The 17,500-nt window shown below is 48.4% G+C and overlaps 1 protein-coding gene across 9 annotated transcripts in view; it reads left to right on the top strand.

Moving 5' to 3' along the window:
• Positions 1-17,500, top strand: part of LOC123758751 (fibrillin-2) — a 344,156-nt gene that overhangs the window by 223,276 nt on the left and 103,380 nt on the right. For all 9 annotated transcript variants that reach the window (XM_069334438.1, XM_069334440.1, XM_069334445.1 and 6 more), the window contains one exon: positions 5,005-5,205. In XM_069334438.1, coding sequence (XP_069190539.1) covers positions 5,005-5,205 — 201 coding nt within the window. The remainder of the gene's footprint in view (positions 1-5,004; positions 5,206-17,500) is intronic.

A 17,500-nucleotide genomic window follows, 5' to 3' on the forward strand; every position in this document is an offset into this window, starting at 1 on the left:
GTATATCCGGCTTTGATCAGGTGTCGGAGGCCACAGCCTCACAATAAATGACCTTCATCTCTCTAACCATCTTTACTACTCACAGCAATCATCACTTAACTGTGTATTTATGTCTGTAGGTTAGGTTAGGTTAGGTTAGTATTTTAAAAGCACTACAGTCACCTGTTGTTGACTGTTTAATAAATCACTGAATTATATGTTTAACAGATCTCTCGCCTTGTCCTTGGAGGACAGATGAAAATGTATATATGTTGGTTAGCATCGTAAATATCTGGCCACGTCTGTGGTAGACTAAAAAAAAAAACTTAACTACGCACAACCTGCAACACTGTATCTTCACCACCATCCTCATCATTGTAACCATCATCATCATCACTGTAGTCATCATCTCTGTGACCACCATTACCGTCTGGGCATCGCTGGGTCCCTTATCTACAAATTTTGCTCTTCTAGGTAATTTTCCCTACCCTTTTATTACCTTCCTAACCCTCCCTCTCTCTCTCTCTCCTTCACCACCTTACCTCTCCTACCCTTCCCTAGTTCCCTTACACTTTACCACTTTCTCAAGGAGCACTTACAAGTTCCTCTTAAGCTCTGTGTCTCTCTTTATCAAACGTGGCGCACCTCTAATTCTGTTTTCTAATTCTAATTCTGCTGGCCCCGTCGCTGCCTGGTCCCACCTGGGGTCTGCTGCTTGGCCTCACCTGGGTCTGCTGCTTGGCCCCACCTGGGGTCTGCTGCTTGACATTGATGAAGCAGTTTGTGAGTTCTAGTGCACTATGAGGCTGCTTAGAGCAGTAATAACCTTGGCTTGTGATTTTTTTTTTAGCTCGTGAACTCCTTAATCAATTGTAAACAAAGCCGCCATGATTGTTGAAAGATGTACGGGGTTCGTAAGTAGTTGTGTGTAAATGATTGGGGAATCATGGATAAGAAGGCAAGAGTTTCTGAACTAAACTCATCAGGGTGTTTAGAGAGCTTTACTTCAGTCGCTCTCTCCTCATCATCCTCTGTTTCCCTACCGCTTCTGTCTCCTGTTTCCCACGTGCCTTTCCCCTGCCTTCCCCCCTGCCTTCCCCTGCCTTCCAACCATATAACTGTTATATCGTTAGACGATATAACTCTGTTATATCGTCTCTTTCTCCATGTTGAACTGGTGATATAGTGACTATGGTGCTCGGGAACACCTGTGTGTGTATGTGTGTGTGTGTGTGTGTGTGTGTGTGTGTGTGTGTGTGTGTGTGTGTGTGTGTGTGTGTGTGTGTGTGTGTGTGTGTGTGGCCACACACAGTCAGCTCGTGACACGGGTGTCCTGTCTGCCTGTTCACTTGCCGGCAAGGTTATCTGTCTGCCTGTCTTCGTGGCAGGCTATCTGCCAAGCTGTCTTGGCTACATGTCAAGCTGAATGCTTTTCTGTCTCCATGTCAAGCTGTCTCTCTCTCTTGTCTCCATGTTAGTCTGTCTGCCTGCCTGTCACGCTGTCTGGCTGTCTGTCTGCCTGCCTGTCACGCTGTCTGGCTGTCTGTCTGCCTGTCACGCTGTCTGGCTGTCTGTCTGCCTGCCTGTCAGGCTGCTTGTCTGCCTGTGACTCCATATTAGGCTGCCTGTCTGCCTTTCTGTCTGCATTAACTTTCCATCCCTTAAATTCATTCTCTCATTTTCCTAATTATTGATTACGCTTTTCATCTGCCTGATTAATCACCCCATCTGCTGTCTGCCTGATTGATCACCCCATCTGCTGTCTACCTGATTAATCACCCCATCACTGTCTGCCTGATTAATCACCCCATCTGCTGTCTGCCTGATTGATCACCCCATCTGCTGTCTGCCTGATTAATCACCCTATCTGCTGTCTGCTTGATTGATCACCCCATCTGCTGTCTACCTGCTTTCCCAGCAGGTAAGGACACGGCTGATTGCACCAGGTATATGTGTACCCCCCCCAGGCTTGATTAGGGGGGGGGAAGAGGGTGTGTAGGGGGAGTAGGAACGGTTGGGGAGGGAGAGGGGGAAGGGTGGGGGAAGGGGAAGTAGGTAGAGGGTGGAGAGGAGGGGGAGTGGATGGGAAGGGTGGGGAAGGGGTTAGGGAGGGGGGGTCTGGGAATGAGAGGGGGTCGTGGGAAGGTCAGACGCTCCTGGGGCTCCTGGGGTGGGGGGGGGAGGAAATTGTGGAGTGAGGGAGAAGGGAAGGTTGGGGCAGGTTGTGAAGGGAAGGCTGGGGCAGGTTATGAAGGGAAGGTTGGGGCAGGTTGTGAAGGGAAGGCTGGGGCAGGTTATGAAGGGAAGGTTGGGGCAGGTTGTGAAGGGAAGGTTGGGGCAGGTTATGAAGGGAAGGTTGGGGCAGGTTGTGAAGGGAAGGTTGGGGCAGGTTGTGAAGGGAAGGCTGGGGCAGGTTATGAAGGGAAGGTTGGGGCAGGTTGTGAAGGGAAGGCTGGGGCAGGTTATGAAGGGAAGGTTGGGGCAGGTTGTGAAGGGAAGGTTGGGGCAGGTTATGAAGGGAAGGTTGGGGCAGGTTGTGAAGGGAAGGTTGGGGCAGGTTATGAAGGGAAGGTTGGGGCAGGTTGTGAAGGGAAGGTTGGGGCAGGTTATGAAGGGAAGGTTGGGGCAGGTTGTGAAGGGAAGGTTGGGGCAGGTTATGAAGGGAAGGTTGGGGCAGGTTGTGAAGGGAAGGTTGGGGCAGGTTATGAAGGGAAGGTTGGGGCAGGTTGTGAAGGGAAGGTTGGGGCAGGTTGTGAAGGGAAGGTTGGGGCAGGTTGTGAAGGGAAGGTTGGGGCAGGTTGTGAAGGGAAGGTTGGGGCAGGTTATGAAGGGAAGGATCTGGTTATCTTGAGATGATTTCGGGGCTTAGCGTCCCCGCGGCCCGGTCCTCGGGCCAGGCCTCCTTTTTGTCACACATCCCCAGGAAGCAGCCAGTAGCAGCTGTCTAACTCCCAGGTACCTATTTACTGCTGGGTGAACAGGGGGCATCAGGGTGAAAGAAACTCGGCCCGTTTGTTTCCACCTCCACCGGGGATCGAACCTGGAACCTCATGACAACGAATCCTGAGCGCTGTTCATTCAGCCTTCATGACCCTTGGGATCTTCTTCTTGAGGTTATCTTGAGATGATTTCGGGGCTTTTAGTGTCCCCGCGGCCCGGTCCTCGACCAGGCCTCCACCCCCCAGGAAGCAGCCCGTGACAGCTGACTAACACCCAGGTACCTATTTTACTGCTAGGTAACAGGGGCATAGGGTGAAAGAAACTCTGCCCCATTGTTTCTCGCCGGCGCCTGGGATCGAACCCAGGACCACAGGATCACAAGTCCAGCGTGCTGTCCGCACGGCCGACCGGCTCCCATAGGGCATAGGACAGGGCAAGTCATTACACACAACTGGTAATATGGGAGAAAAATGTTAAACCCAAGAACTAATGTTATTTTTGTGCCAGACTTATTATTCTTCTGCTGCTCCTCTTTCTACTACTACAGCTTTAACAAAGTCAGGGTGGTGCAGTGGTTAGCGTCAGCGGCTGGGGTTATCTCGGTCCCGGGTTCGAGTCGCCTCAGAGCCCCAGATGATTTTCTCAATAAGAATAATGTTGGCAATATCACTCTGTATTTGACGGCAGGTGTAGCGCTGGTCGGCCACAGATCCTGGGCAGGGCGAGACAGCTAGGCGCGTCTCCTTGCACCCGTTGCCTCTGTTCACCTAGCAGTAATTAGGAACTTGGTTGTTAGTCGACCGTTGTGGGTCGCTTTCTGAGGAATGATCAAATACCGTTCAGATAGCAAATACCAAATAATAATATGGTCAAAGGCTGTTACCTTTGGTTTTACAACTACCTACACTGTTTCAGTGGTGTGGCGCAAGGGTGGGTATAGCGGGGCAAGGGTGGGTGTAGCGGGGCAAGGGCGGGTGTAGCGGGGCAAGGGTGGGTGTAGCGGGGCAAGGGCGGGTGTAGCGGGGCAAGGGTGAGTGTATCAGGGGCTGCGGAGGACAACGTCTATCTTGTTACAGCAATGTTTAGGTGTGATGATGTTTACACACGAACCCAGGGAACATTTCCCCCCTCTCAGCGAAGTACACAAACATGCGGATCTGAGACGCTGTGGGTGGCATCTCTGGGCTTACCTGCCCCCTGGCACCAGCCCTCTCAGGGAACTGTATCCCCCTCTCTTGTACTCAGGGAGTATAAGAGGGTTACAGACGGGATGAGACTGCAGCAGGATACAACACAAGCTGAACTTTGAGCAGGACAAGTGTGCAGGCCGTGGACAAGGCGGGAATCGTGGATTAACTGGCGGGTAGCGACTACGGTCTGTTATCTTATCTTGAGGTTATCTTGAGATGATTTCGGGGCTTTAGTGTCCCCGCGGCCCGGTCATCGACCAGGCCTCCACCCCCAGGAAGCAGCCCGTGACAGCTGACTAACACCCAGGTACCTATTTTACTGCTAGGTAACAGGGGTATAGGGTGAAAGAAACTCTGCCCATTGTTTCTCGCCGGCGCCTGGGATCGAACCCAGGACCACAGGATCACAAATCCAGCATGCTGTCCGCTCGACCGACCGGCCGACCGACCGTCATTCCCTGGCGTCACTGATGCTTCCAGGAGTTACAGGCGAGGAGTCACAATAACGTGGCTGAAGATATGATGGCCAAACCACACATTCGAAGAAGATGAGACGACGACGTTTCGGTCCGTCCTGGACCATTATCAAGTCCATTGTCCTGGACCTTCCGAGAGTTGTTTGGTGTCGCTGAGGACGGCGGAGGTCGTCGTGGAGGGGTCATAAGGTGTCCAGTATCGTTGTGGGTCACCGGTAGTCATTTTGTTGAAAGAAAGAAATTCTTTCTTCGGCTCGACTTGAGGACGAAGAGAATGGGCAACGAGAGGGATCAAATACTGATGTTATGTATCATTGTCCTTAAACATGTATAAATTGCTTAAATGTTTTCCAGGAAATATAAAACACTGATGTGGTTTGGTGGTGATGATAATGGTAAAATGTCCTTTCCCCCAACAGTGTTGGCGGGCGGCGTGGTGGAGGGGCGCTCCGGCCGGTGCATACCGCCAGCGGCGCTGCCCAACGGCCGCGTCTCCCTGGGCAAGGCCGGCGTGCTGGTCTCCTACAGCTGCAACGACGGCTACACCCTGCAGGGTTCGCGCATCACGCTATGTGTGGGCGGCAAGTGGACCTCCACGGCCCCCACCTGCACCCCTGACGGTAAGACCAATTCTATTAAACACGAATCTCTCTAATCCTGCATGCGTGCCTCTGGGTTTCTTTCGTTGGCAGGACAACATTCTCGATCTGATTCTCCAACAGTTTAGCGACTCGAGCATTGAGAGACGCCTCGACCCGCCGGCGGACTCTTTGCCGGTTAGGCAACTGTACAAGGGATGGAGACGTAGCTAGTTGAGGCTGCGTGCTAGCCACGGCGGGAGACCCAGTGCTCTAGATGCTCGTCCACGAATTGCTTAATTAAAAACGAACATTTGCATACATTACCAAATCGTCCAGATAGTCGACGCATGCTAGAGGTGTGTGATGATGAGATGCTGGTGGCCTTCCAGTGTGTGTTAGTGGTTCCCAGTGTGTGTGTTAGTGGTTCCCAGTGTGTGTGTTAGTGGTTCCCAGTGTGTGTTAGTGGTTCCCAGTGTGTGTGTTAGTGGTTCCCAGTGTGTGTGTTAGTGGTTCTCAGTGTGTGTGTTAGTGGTTCCCAGTGTGTGTGTTAGTGGTTCCCAGTGTGTGTGTTAGTGGTTCCCAGTGTGTGTGTTAGTGGTTCCCAGTGTGTGTGTTAGTGGTTCCCAGTGTGTGTTAGTGGTTCCCAGTGTGTGTGTTAGTGGTTCCCAGTGTGTGTGTTAGTGGTTCCCAGTGTGTGTGTTAGTGGTTCCCAGTGTGTGTTAGTGGTTCCCAGTGTGTGTGTTAGTGGTTCTCAGTGTGTGTGTTAGTGGTTCCCAGTGTGTGTGTTAGTGGTTCTCAGTGTGTGTGTTAGTGGTTCCCAGTGTGTGTGTTAGTGGTTCCCAGTGTGTGTGTTAGTGGTTCCCAGTGTGTGTTAGTGGTTCCCAGTGTGTGTTAGTGGTTCCCAGTGTGTGTGTTAGTGGTTCCCAGTGTGTGTGTTAGTGGTTCCCAGTGTGTGTTAGTGGTTCCCAGTGTGTGTTAGTGGTTCCCAGTGTGTGTGTTAGTGGTTCCCAGTGTGTGTTAGTGGTTCCCAGTGTGTGTTAGTGGTTCCCAGTGTGTGTTAGTGGTTCCCAGTGTGTGTGTTAGTGGTTCCCAGTGTGTGTTAGTGGTTCCCAGTGTGTGTTAGTGGTTCCCAGTGTGTGTGTTAGTGGTTCCCAGTGTGTTAGTGGTTCCCAGTGTGTGTGTTAGTGGTTCCCAGTGTGTTAGTGGTTCCGAGTGTGTGTGTTAGTGGTTCCTAGTGTGTGTGTTAGTGGTTCCCAGTGTGTTAGTGGTTCCCAGTGTGTGTGTTAGTGGTTCCCAGTGTGTGTGTTAGTGGTTCCCAGTGTGTGTTAGTGGTTCCCAGTGTGTGTGTTAGTGGTTCCCAGTGTGTTAGTGGTTCCCAGTGTGTTAGTGGTTCCCAGTGTGTGTGTTAGTGGTTCCCAGTGTGTGTTAGTGGTTCCCAGTGTGTGTGTTAGTGGTTCCCAGTGTGTGTTAGTGGTTCCCAGTGTGTGTGTTAGTGGTTCCCAGTGTGTGTTAAGGGCATCTCATCATAAGATACACCATCTGTGAGGACTGGACATGCCCATGCCAGTGTGCGTTCCTCTCCCACACAGCCCCCCCTACCTCCAGGACACACACAGTGTGATAAGACCATCTGTGTCGTCCACGTAGCTATGGTCTGATGGTCCTTTGTGTTCCGACGAGTACAGAGGCAGGCTAGACGCAGATATAATCTCGTTTCGTGTGCACTTATTTAATTCATTTGTTGTTGTAATGGAGAAGTGGTCGAGTAAGAGCCTGAGCCTCGCCTGAAGAACCGCGTCATCCTGCGGGGCAGCCAACAGGAGGCCAAACTGGTGGAGAAACTTGGAAGGAAACAAAGGGAACACGGTAATCATTACTGCCTGATGATTCCCAGTCATGACTGTGTGATGACACGAGAGAACACGACACCTCACCAGGGCCGGTGTCAAACGCCATGATGGCAGACACCAGTCACGGCAAGCGCTCTAAATGAACAGTTACATGCAAATGACCTCTGTAAGGTCTTTATCAAGAGTGACAGATACACAGGGGCTACAGTGCTTATATGGGCACGAGGTGAGCTGAGTGAGACGAAGGTGAGGTCAATATAGGAGACGTGAGGGGGGGGGGGGGTTTAGGTGAGGGATTTTTTTTTTTTTTTTTTTTTGCAGGGATTCTTGAAGGTGAGTATCGTGATATCAGCGTCATTACTATTTTACAATTTACAATTTTTGTATAATATATTTAGCAAGAGATGTTGCGTTTTAATGTTAGCCGGGGGGGAGGATTGACTGGGCGCCAATCCTTAACTGTAGCCTCTGTTCAACCAGCAGTGAATAGGTTCTTGGTTGTTAAACGATTTGGCGAGTCGTTTTCCGGGGGAAAATTAGGATTAAGGCCCCCGTTGTGCGTGTTGGCGTGCAGGCGCGCTATGCGTGCTAGTGGCTGTACAAGAATGTAAGAAGTCTTGTGTATATATGAATGGTTACAGGAGTTGAGGGCTTCCCAGCCATAGTGACCTTGTTGTGTGTTCTCTTACTGACGACGCTATTGACTGTATGTATGCATATTATATGCTGTGTGTATGCATATTGTATGCTGTATGTATGCATATTGGCTGTATGTATGTATATTGTATGCTGTATGTATGCATATTGGCTATTGGCTGCTGTATGTACAACACATATAGTTGTCTTATTGCAGTGGCTGTTAAATCTCTTTATCCTGTCCTGTCCACTTGGGCTGGACGGTAGAGCGACTGTCTCGCTTCATGCAGGTCGGTGTTCAATTCCCGACCGTTCTATTGGTTGGGCACCATTCTTTCCCCCCCCCCTCGTCCCATCCTAAATCCTTATCCTGGTCCCTTCCCAGTGCTATATAGTCGTGGTGACTTAAGGCGTTCTCCTGATAGTTCTCTTCCCCCTGTCGTGTGAATATGTCGTGGCTGTTGTTCTGTTGTGGTGGTGTTACTGTTAATCGTCTTGGCATTTCCCAAGGAAGGATATATGCCAGCTAAGTTTTGGGGGAGAAGTCGGTGACGTCTTGGTTCTCTTCTTCAAGGAACTGCTATCAACATATTCTATAATTCCTGAGAAAGAAACTATTATCAATACCTCATTTGTTCTTATCACAGAGGTGGAAGTAGCGTTTGTTGGGAGATTTCCTGTGGTGACCAAACCACACACTAGAAGATGAAGGGACGACTACGTTTCGGTCCGTCCTGGACCATTCTCAAGTCGATTGTGATCGACTGGTCACACTTAGATGTGACTCATCATCTACATCTACGTAACGTTTAGGATAACCAACTTATTATTCTACACTGTTATGCCTCTAATTATCCGCGGTAAGCCTACAAACTGCTTATTATTGTCATAGTTTATACAGTTCTTAACAGTTTATGGAAAGATCAAACAGAAAAGGCAGCATTAAGACTTGAGACAATCGACTTGAGAATGGTCCAGGACGGACCGAAACGTCGTCGTCCCTTCACCTTCTAGTGTGTGGTCTGGTCAACAAGGCAGCATTAAGGTCATGAAGGCCGCTACCAATGCCAGAGTTGTTTGGTCGACTGGTCATGTCAATAGTGTGTGTTGGCCTGTCATACACAGACATGAGTCAGGAGTTACCTACAGGCGGGTATCTCTGTCACCTCTGATAAAGCCCGTACGCGCAATCTGTAGGTAAACTCTACTCAAATGTTGATGTTTCTGAACGGTGTATAATCTGATGGGCGAGGCTGTAGGTTTCTCACCATCAGGATCTTTCTGACATGACGCCAATGTCATGCATGCCAGACCCATCCTGTACGTGGCATTCGAAGGTGTATTCGAAGAATCAACAGAAAACGCTAAGCCAATACAGCACTTGGAAAGGACATGTGAACAGGATAGGTGCTGGGATATGTGAAGGATCTGTGCTCCATCCCTTTGGTCATTGGGGATCGAGCGTCAGTCTGCAAGAAAGGAGGCTGTCGCTCTATCTACCGGCCCAAGTGGATGAGGAAGGGGGGCGGGTGGGTAGGAATTCGAAATACTGAACGATTGTGGTGGACCCAACCTGGCCTGTCCCTACAGGCCTTGGTAGAGAGCAACAAAGAGAGTGAGACAGTGATGGAGACATGAGGAGGGAGAGGATGGGGGGTCATGAGGAGGGAGAGGATGGGGGGGTCATGAGGGGGGGGGGTCATGAGTTGACCAGATGAGAGATAACACCTCTGGTCTGTCCATACCAGCGGTCGGACACCTGCCGTCTGCCTCACAGGTAGGCAACTGTGACTGGCTCTGACAGAAACAAGTGTGCCAAGCCAGGTGTGACCGACTAGACACAAGTGGACGGGCCACACTTGTTCTCTTTCTACTCAAGATGCCCAGTTGGGCCTGGTCCGTCCTCTTGACTCCACCGTCGATATGGCGGAGTGGTGTTAGTACTGGGGAGACCTCTGGTGCGTCTCCCCGGCCTCCAGTCAGGGAGGGGGACATACAGTTTATACTGATCTGCAGCTTGGGGACCCATAGCCTCGGAGGAGAAAATAAAGAGTACTCAGAGAGAATACCTTGTGGATCTTCACTGAACAATAATATATATATATATATATATATATATATATATATATATATATATATATATATATATATATATATATATATACAATATATATATATATATATATATATATATATATATATAATATATATATATATATATATATATATATATATATATATATATATATATAATATATATATCCCTTGGATCTCCTTATATCTTCCCAGCACCTCTCACTTCCTGCACCCACAGTCTGGCAGAAAGTTTGAACACGCCATATTTAGCGAGACAGATCCCTCGCCACAGTAACAAATGACAACACAAAACCTGCGCCATCTTCACAACGTGTGCATCAAAGACTGTACTAACGCCAGTACCGTACACGTCTTCACATGCGCGCGTGCGTAAAAGTATCGTACATCACAGTTTATAATTCGTTGTGCCGGTTGAATGACGAATGATTCCGTCACTATGTAAAGCATTTCTGCGGCAGTGGTAAGAAAAAATAATCGTCCGTAGAATCCAGAGTTGTGGAAAGCGAGGAGGAAGGCGATGTTGAGATAGCCATAACCTCGCGCCATACATCCCTCCCGGCGTCCCACGGGACACACTCCGCGCACCCAAGCTGTTTGTATTTCGTTTTTTTTATCCATATTAATCTCAATATTGGTTTACCTCCAGTTGTCAACGGTGATATTTCAAAATTTCTTCAACAGATTATTTACACAATGATGTTTCTAGCTAGTGATAAAAGAATCGAGCTGAAAAGTGTTGAGAAAAAAAAGGGGCGATCGACACCTTTCGTGGAGCTCAGGTCCCGCCAAAATGAAAAGGAGGTGAGAGATGCGCATCACACTCGTAGCTGTTGCCGCCAAGTTGTTTTGGTCAGGGAATAAGTGTTGAAATTGAAATGATTTTCCTGTTATTACATAAACAACAATTACGTGGTAAAGCGTTGAGGTGAGCACGATCGGTCTTGTTCACATAAGGCCTCGAACAACAGCTGCTCCGTCACGTCCGGGTCGGTAATTGTTTGATTTCATTTCTGATTTGTACAAGTTTATGATTACGTGACGTCATTACCTCTTGATCCCAGTGATACCCTCCGACCGTTCGTGAACTATCAGGATAATCACTACATCCGTTCAGTTGGCACAATAACCTGATATAAAGTTGTGATATTACGATCCTTTACGATACTTTGAACACCGGGTTCAAAGATACTTTGTCCCCCCTTAATTCGAAGGATGCAATGAGAGTAGGATGAATTAGGTTGACCTGTGTGTTGCACCAAGACATAGTGAGTGTTGCAAGGTGGTCTTGCACCTGCCAGCACGATGGAGTGTTGCAAGTGTAACACTTTATGACGCCTCAAGTCAACCAGGACTCTGGGTGGAGATGGAATGGAACTATCAGGGGGAAGCGTCAAGCCATTACGACTATATAGCACTGGGAAGGGGTCAGGATAAGGATTTTGGATGGAACGAGGGGGAAAGGAATGGTCCCCAACCACTTGGTGGACGGTCTGAGGGATTGAACGCCGACCTGCATGAAGCGAGACCGTCGCTCGATCATGGCCACCGTAGGGGTGGGACCAGCTTCGCTACTAACAACACTCCACACTGGTGAGTGGGGGGACGGGAGCTGGAGGACAACCAAGCGTCTCCCTGACTCCTGGTCTCTTGGGCTCAACCATGATTTAACAGTCAACCCAACCACTCTTGGGCCCCGGTTTAGGGCCTCCAGAACCTCCCAGAGAGCTCAGTAGAGTTCCGGGTTAGTCAACTTTTGCACCATCATGGCTGAGTCGGTTAAGACAGACGTCTGGGCATCACCAGATCGCGAGTTAAAGTCCCCACCATTGCCTCAAAATAATTTCCATTATTTACATTATAAAGAAATGGAAAGAAGAAATATTAAACTCCAGAAAACTTTGAGTCAAGAAGCCACAGTCTTCTTAAACATATATTAACAGGTTTATAAATGAAATAAGTATGTATTTCTCCGCAGAGTTTGTTACGTGTTAAACAGAACCCTTAACCCAGCAGCCAAGGTCGCATACAGCAAGGGTGATCGACAATCAACTTGAGAATGGTCCAGGACGGACCGAAACGTCGTCGTCCCTTCAATTTCTAGTGTGTGGTCTGGTCAACAGCAAGGGTGATGTTGACCCAGGCTTACGTACCGTTCACCTCTGTTGGTAAGACTTGCTCCAAACAGTCAAGTCCAACAGGAGAGACATTATAGGCTCTCTAAGGCCTGTAAAGAGTAGTATAAAACTTATGATTGATTTCGATCTGATAAATAGGTAGGAGGAAATGTTCTCCTGTCAGGGCGAGATGGTGGTCGCTGAGATCAGGTTGGTGGTGGTGGTTGTTGTGGTGGTGGCAACAGTGTACGGTGGTGGTGGCAACAGTGTACGGTGGTGGTGGTGGTGGCAACAGTGTACGGTGGTGGTGGTGGTGGCAACAGTGTACGGTGGTGGTGGTGGTGGCAACAGTGTACGGTGGTGGTGGTGGTGGCAACAGTGTACGGTGGTGGTGGTGGTGGCAACAGTGTACGGTGGTGGTGGTGGTGGCAACAGTGTACGGTGGTGGTGGTGGTGGCAACAGTGTACGGTGGTGGTGGTGGTGGCAACAGTGTACGGTGGTGGTGGTGGTGGCAACAGTGTACGGTGGTGGTGGTGGTGGCAACAGTGTACGGTGGTGGTGGTGGTGGAACAGTGTACGGTGGTGGTGGGTGGTGGCAACAGTGTACGGTGGTGGTGGTGGTGGCAACAGTGTACGGTGGTGGTGGTGGTGGCAACAGTGTACGGTGGTGGTGGTGGTGGCAACAGTGTACGGTGGTGGTGGTGGTGGCAACAGTGTACGGTGGTGGTGGTGGTGGCAACAGTGTACGGTGGTGGTGGTGGTGGCAGTAGTTCACATCCAGCCCAGGTAAACGTAGATTCGTTCACATCCTCCAGCCCAGGTAAACGTAGGTTCGTTCACATCCTCCAGCCCAGGTAAACGTAGGTTCGTTCACATCCTCCAGCCCAGGTAAACATAGTGTCGTTCACATCCTCCAGCCCAGATAACGTAGATTCGTTCACATCCTCGAGCCCAGGTAAACATAGGTTCGTTCACATCCTCCAGACCAGTTAAACGTAGGCTCGTTCACATCCTCCAGCCCAGGTAAACGTAGGCTCGTTCACATCCTCCAGCCCAGTTAAACGTAGGCTCGTTCACATCCTCCAGCCCAGGTAAACGTAGGCTCGTTCACATCCTCCAGCCCAGTTAAACGTAGGCTCGTTCACATCCAGCCCAGATAACATAGGGTCGTTCACATCCTCCAGCCCAGGTAAACATAGGGTCGTTCACATCCTCCAGCCCAGGTAAACGTAGGCTCGTTCACATCCTCCAGCCCAGACAACATAGGGTCGTTCACATCCAGCCCAGGTGGCCGTAGTGTAGCAGCGGTAGTAATTAACCACCTTCAGTTTAACCTCCATAAAATACTATCCACTTACCCCTATACTCATCCCGTCGTCTCCCATCCAGGTCAAATTTACAACGGAGTCGACCAATCCGTTACAAATGCGACGTATTAACACAAATCACCGTAACATTGACGTTTTCTATACATCGGCCTGGCTAGGTTAGGGAGGTTGGTTGGGTTTGTACCTCCTTCAACTAGCACCACTAGCCCCACACCAGCTAGTACTGGTCTAGACTCCTGCTAGCTTATGTGTGTCTTATCAAAGCTTCCGCCACTACACATTACCATAAATCGCATAATAAAATCCACCGCTTCCTTAGATAGGATACTGGATAATGTTATCTAATCTTACGACACCTTTCCCGCATCTTAATGTCGTCGGCGTGTCGTAAAAGGCATAAGAGCAGGGATTATAGAACAGGGGGTGACTTTAGTAAATAGGGTGGATATTAGATGGGATTAACTGGATAATTGGAACGGTACAAGGGAGGACAAAGCGCATCAGGATAATCAAGATAAATCAAAGGGGGGTGCTTAAATAATCCAGGGTATTTAGGATTATTTTGATAAATAGAGCAAAGAAAACCGGATAACTAGAAAATGGGAGTAATTAAGGGGAGACTATATTGATGATAACCAAGATGAAATAGGATTCATTAATATGAACACGGGGGAATACAAGATGAATTAAGGAAAGGAAGATGGAACGGGATAGATGAGAAAGGTCCCGTTAACACTGCAGATACCACGATAATACCATCGTTATCACCATACTGTCCTTGCACAAGTACCATCATGGTATTCACTAGAACCATAGCTTCATTTAAATCTTTAGATTGATTGTTTCAAGCGTAGGCTAAACATGTATAAGAATGCGTTTGGGTGGATATAAATAGGAGCTACATTTCATTGTGGGGAAAAAAGGACTTTTTTTAATAATTTCTTTAATTCATATGTTCTTTAAAAGTTAGTGATTTTTAAGTATATTTAAGAAAGCAAACTTTTCTGTTTAGGTTGTTTGAAGTTAGTGGCCATGGGAAGAATTAGTTTGAAAGGATTTAAATATAAATGTAATTTGTTTTTTTATTTGGAGGGTGGGTTTGTTGGGCAGCGTCACTCATCCTGTGAGTGAACACACCGCCATAGTGACAGTATTGGGCAGCGCCACTCATCCTGTGAGTGAACACACCGCTATAGTGACAGTATTGGGCAGCGTCACTCATCCCGTGAGTGAACACACCGCTATAGTGACAGTATTGGGCAGCGCCACTCATCCCGTGAGTGAACACACCGCTATAGTGACAGTATTGGGCAGCGTCACTCATCCTGTGAGTGAACACACCGCTATAGTGACAGTATTGGGCAGCGTCACTCATCCCGTGAGTGAACACACCGCCATAGTGACAGTATTGGGCAGCACCACTCATCCCGTGAGTGAACACACCGCTATAGTGACAGTATTGGGCAGCGCCACTCATCCCGTGAGTGAACACACCGCTATAGTGACAGTATTGGGCAGCGTCACTCATCCTGTGAGTGAACACACCGCTATAGTGACAGTATTGGGCAGCGCCACTCATCCCGTGAATGAACACACCGCCATAGTGACAGTATTGGGCAGCGTCACTCATCCCGTGAGTGAACACACCGCCATAGTGACGGTATTAGGCAGCGTCACTCATCTCCTGACAGGCTTCTACTGTAGACCAGTAACCAAATATGACATTAACATCTCTTGTCATCACAACTCATCAGTGACAGCAAACTACGCGAATGTTTACCAAGCCAATGTAATAATTTCACTTCCATCAAAGTAGTGAATTATTTACACTAGTCCGCTGTTGCAAATAATCCTTCGCCGTTTTCTTTTAAGCGACGTGATTATTCGGCTTCATAAAATTTAAACATCAACAAGAACAAATTATTTTCATTACTTTTATTTATGACAGACTTGATATGTTTTTATAGATATTTTTTTATTATTTTCTGAGTGGTGTTGACTCATTATTCAGGGGATGTAACCACTGCTTAAGTGTTTTGCTGGCTTGGTGGTCTTATAAATATGTGACTAGGCTATGTGTGTTTGTTTGGATAGATTACATGTATGTGTGGATAGATTACATGAACGTTTGGATAGACTACATGTACGTGTGGATAGATTACATGTACGTGTGGATAGACTATATATACGTTTGGATAGATTACATGTACGTTTGGATAGATTACATGTACGTGTGGATAGACTATATATACGTTTGGATAGATTACATGTACGTTTGGATAGACTTCATGTACGTTTGGATAGATTACATGTACGTTTGGATAGACTTCATGTACGTTTGGATAGATTACATGTACGTTTGGATAGACTTCATGTACGTTTGGATAGATTACATGTACGTTTGGATAGACTATATGTACGTTTGGATAGATTCGATTTACTCCTTAGCCTCAAAAAAAATTATCATTGATATATTACACCATTGTGATTTCTTTATGAAGGAAGGAAGGAAACTATTAGGGGGAAAGCGCCAAGCCATTACGACTATATAGCACTGGGAAGGGGTCAGGATAAGGATTGGGGATGGGACGGGGGGAAGGAATGGTGCCTAACCACTTGTGGACGGTCGGGGATTGAACGCCGACTTGCATGAAGCGAGATCCGTCGCTCTACCGTTTACATCAAGTGGTTGATTTGTGAACTGATATATATCTGTGAGATGACAGGATTGATCTAACACTAACACACACACACACACACACACACACACACACACACACACACACACACACACACACACACACACACACACACACACACACACACATATATATTCTAATAATTTCATCACATGTCCATGTTGTTTACATGAGAGTGAACCACCCGCCGTTTTCTGTGGGCATGCCAATTGACTTGAGTGTTGAGGGTGCGGGGGGGGGGGGGGCACTATGCGGCGCCCCCCACCCACACAGCCCCCCCTCACACAGGAATCCCCCCCCCCCTCACACAGGACCTCTGCCTGTATGCACCACCTGCATAAACACCTGTATTGCGCACCTCCACAGCCTCTCTGCGCATGCACGCACACCTGATCAGAGATGGCAAATCATGCCTAACAGGTTTAATTGAGTTCTATGACCAGGCAACAAAAATTAGGCAAGAGAGAGCGAGAGGGGTGGACAGACTGCATATTTCTGGACTGCCAGAAAGCCTTTGGCACAGTACCACATAAGAGACTGGTGCACAAACTGGAGATGCAGGCAGGAGTGAAATGGAAGGTACTCCACTGGATAAGAGAGTACCTAAGCAACAGGACACAGCGTGTCACTGTGAGGGGCGGGGTCTTGGAGTGGAGGGAAGACACCAGTGGCGTCCCACAGGGATCAGTCCTTGGACCTATACTGTTTCTGATATACGTAAATGATCTCCCAGAAGGACTTGACTCGTTCTTCTCGATGTTTGCTGATGATGCAAAAATTATGAGGAGGATCAAGGGAACTATTAAGGGGAAGCGCCAAGCCATTACGACTGTATAGCACTTGGAAGGAGTCAGGATAAGGATTGGGGATGGGACGGGGGGAAGGAATGGTGCCCAACCACTTGGACGGTCGGGGATTGAACGCCGACCTGCATGAAGCGAGACCGTCGCTCTACCGTCCAGCCCAAGTGGTTGGGGTTGAGGAGGATCAAGACAGAGGAAGATAGTATGAGGCTACAAGATGACCTAGACAAACTGAAGGAATGGTCCAACAAATGGCTACTAAAGTTCAGCCCGAGTAAATATAAGGTAACGAAAGTAGGAGGCCAGACACTCGATACCGAATGGGAGACTGAAGTCCTTCACGAAACGGAGAGAGAGAAAGATATAGGAGTTGATATCACGCCAAACCTGTCTCCTGAAGCCCACTTCAAAAGAATAACATCGGCGGCGAATGCGAGGCTGGCTAACATCAGAACTGCTTTCATGAACCTGTGTAAGGAATCATTCTGAATCTTGTATACCACATATGTAAGACCAATCCTGGAGTATGCGGCCCCAGCATGGAGCCCGCACCTTGTCAAGCACAAGACGAAGCTGGAAAAAGTTCAGAGGTATGCCACTAGACTAGTCCCAGAACTAAGAGGCATGAGTTACGAAGAAAGGCTGCGGGAAATGCACCTTACGACACTGGAAGACAGAAGAGTAAGGGGAGACATGATCACTACCTACAAAATCCTCAGGGGGAATCGACAGGGTAGACAGGGATAAACTATTCAACACTGGTGGGACGCGAACAAGGGGGACACAGGTGGAAACTGAGTACCCAC

This window comes from Procambarus clarkii, chromosome 31 (genome assembly GCF_040958095.1).
Source record: "Procambarus clarkii isolate CNS0578487 chromosome 31, FALCON_Pclarkii_2.0, whole genome shotgun sequence".
Taxonomy (NCBI): Eukaryota; Metazoa; Arthropoda; class Malacostraca; order Decapoda; family Cambaridae; genus Procambarus; species Procambarus clarkii.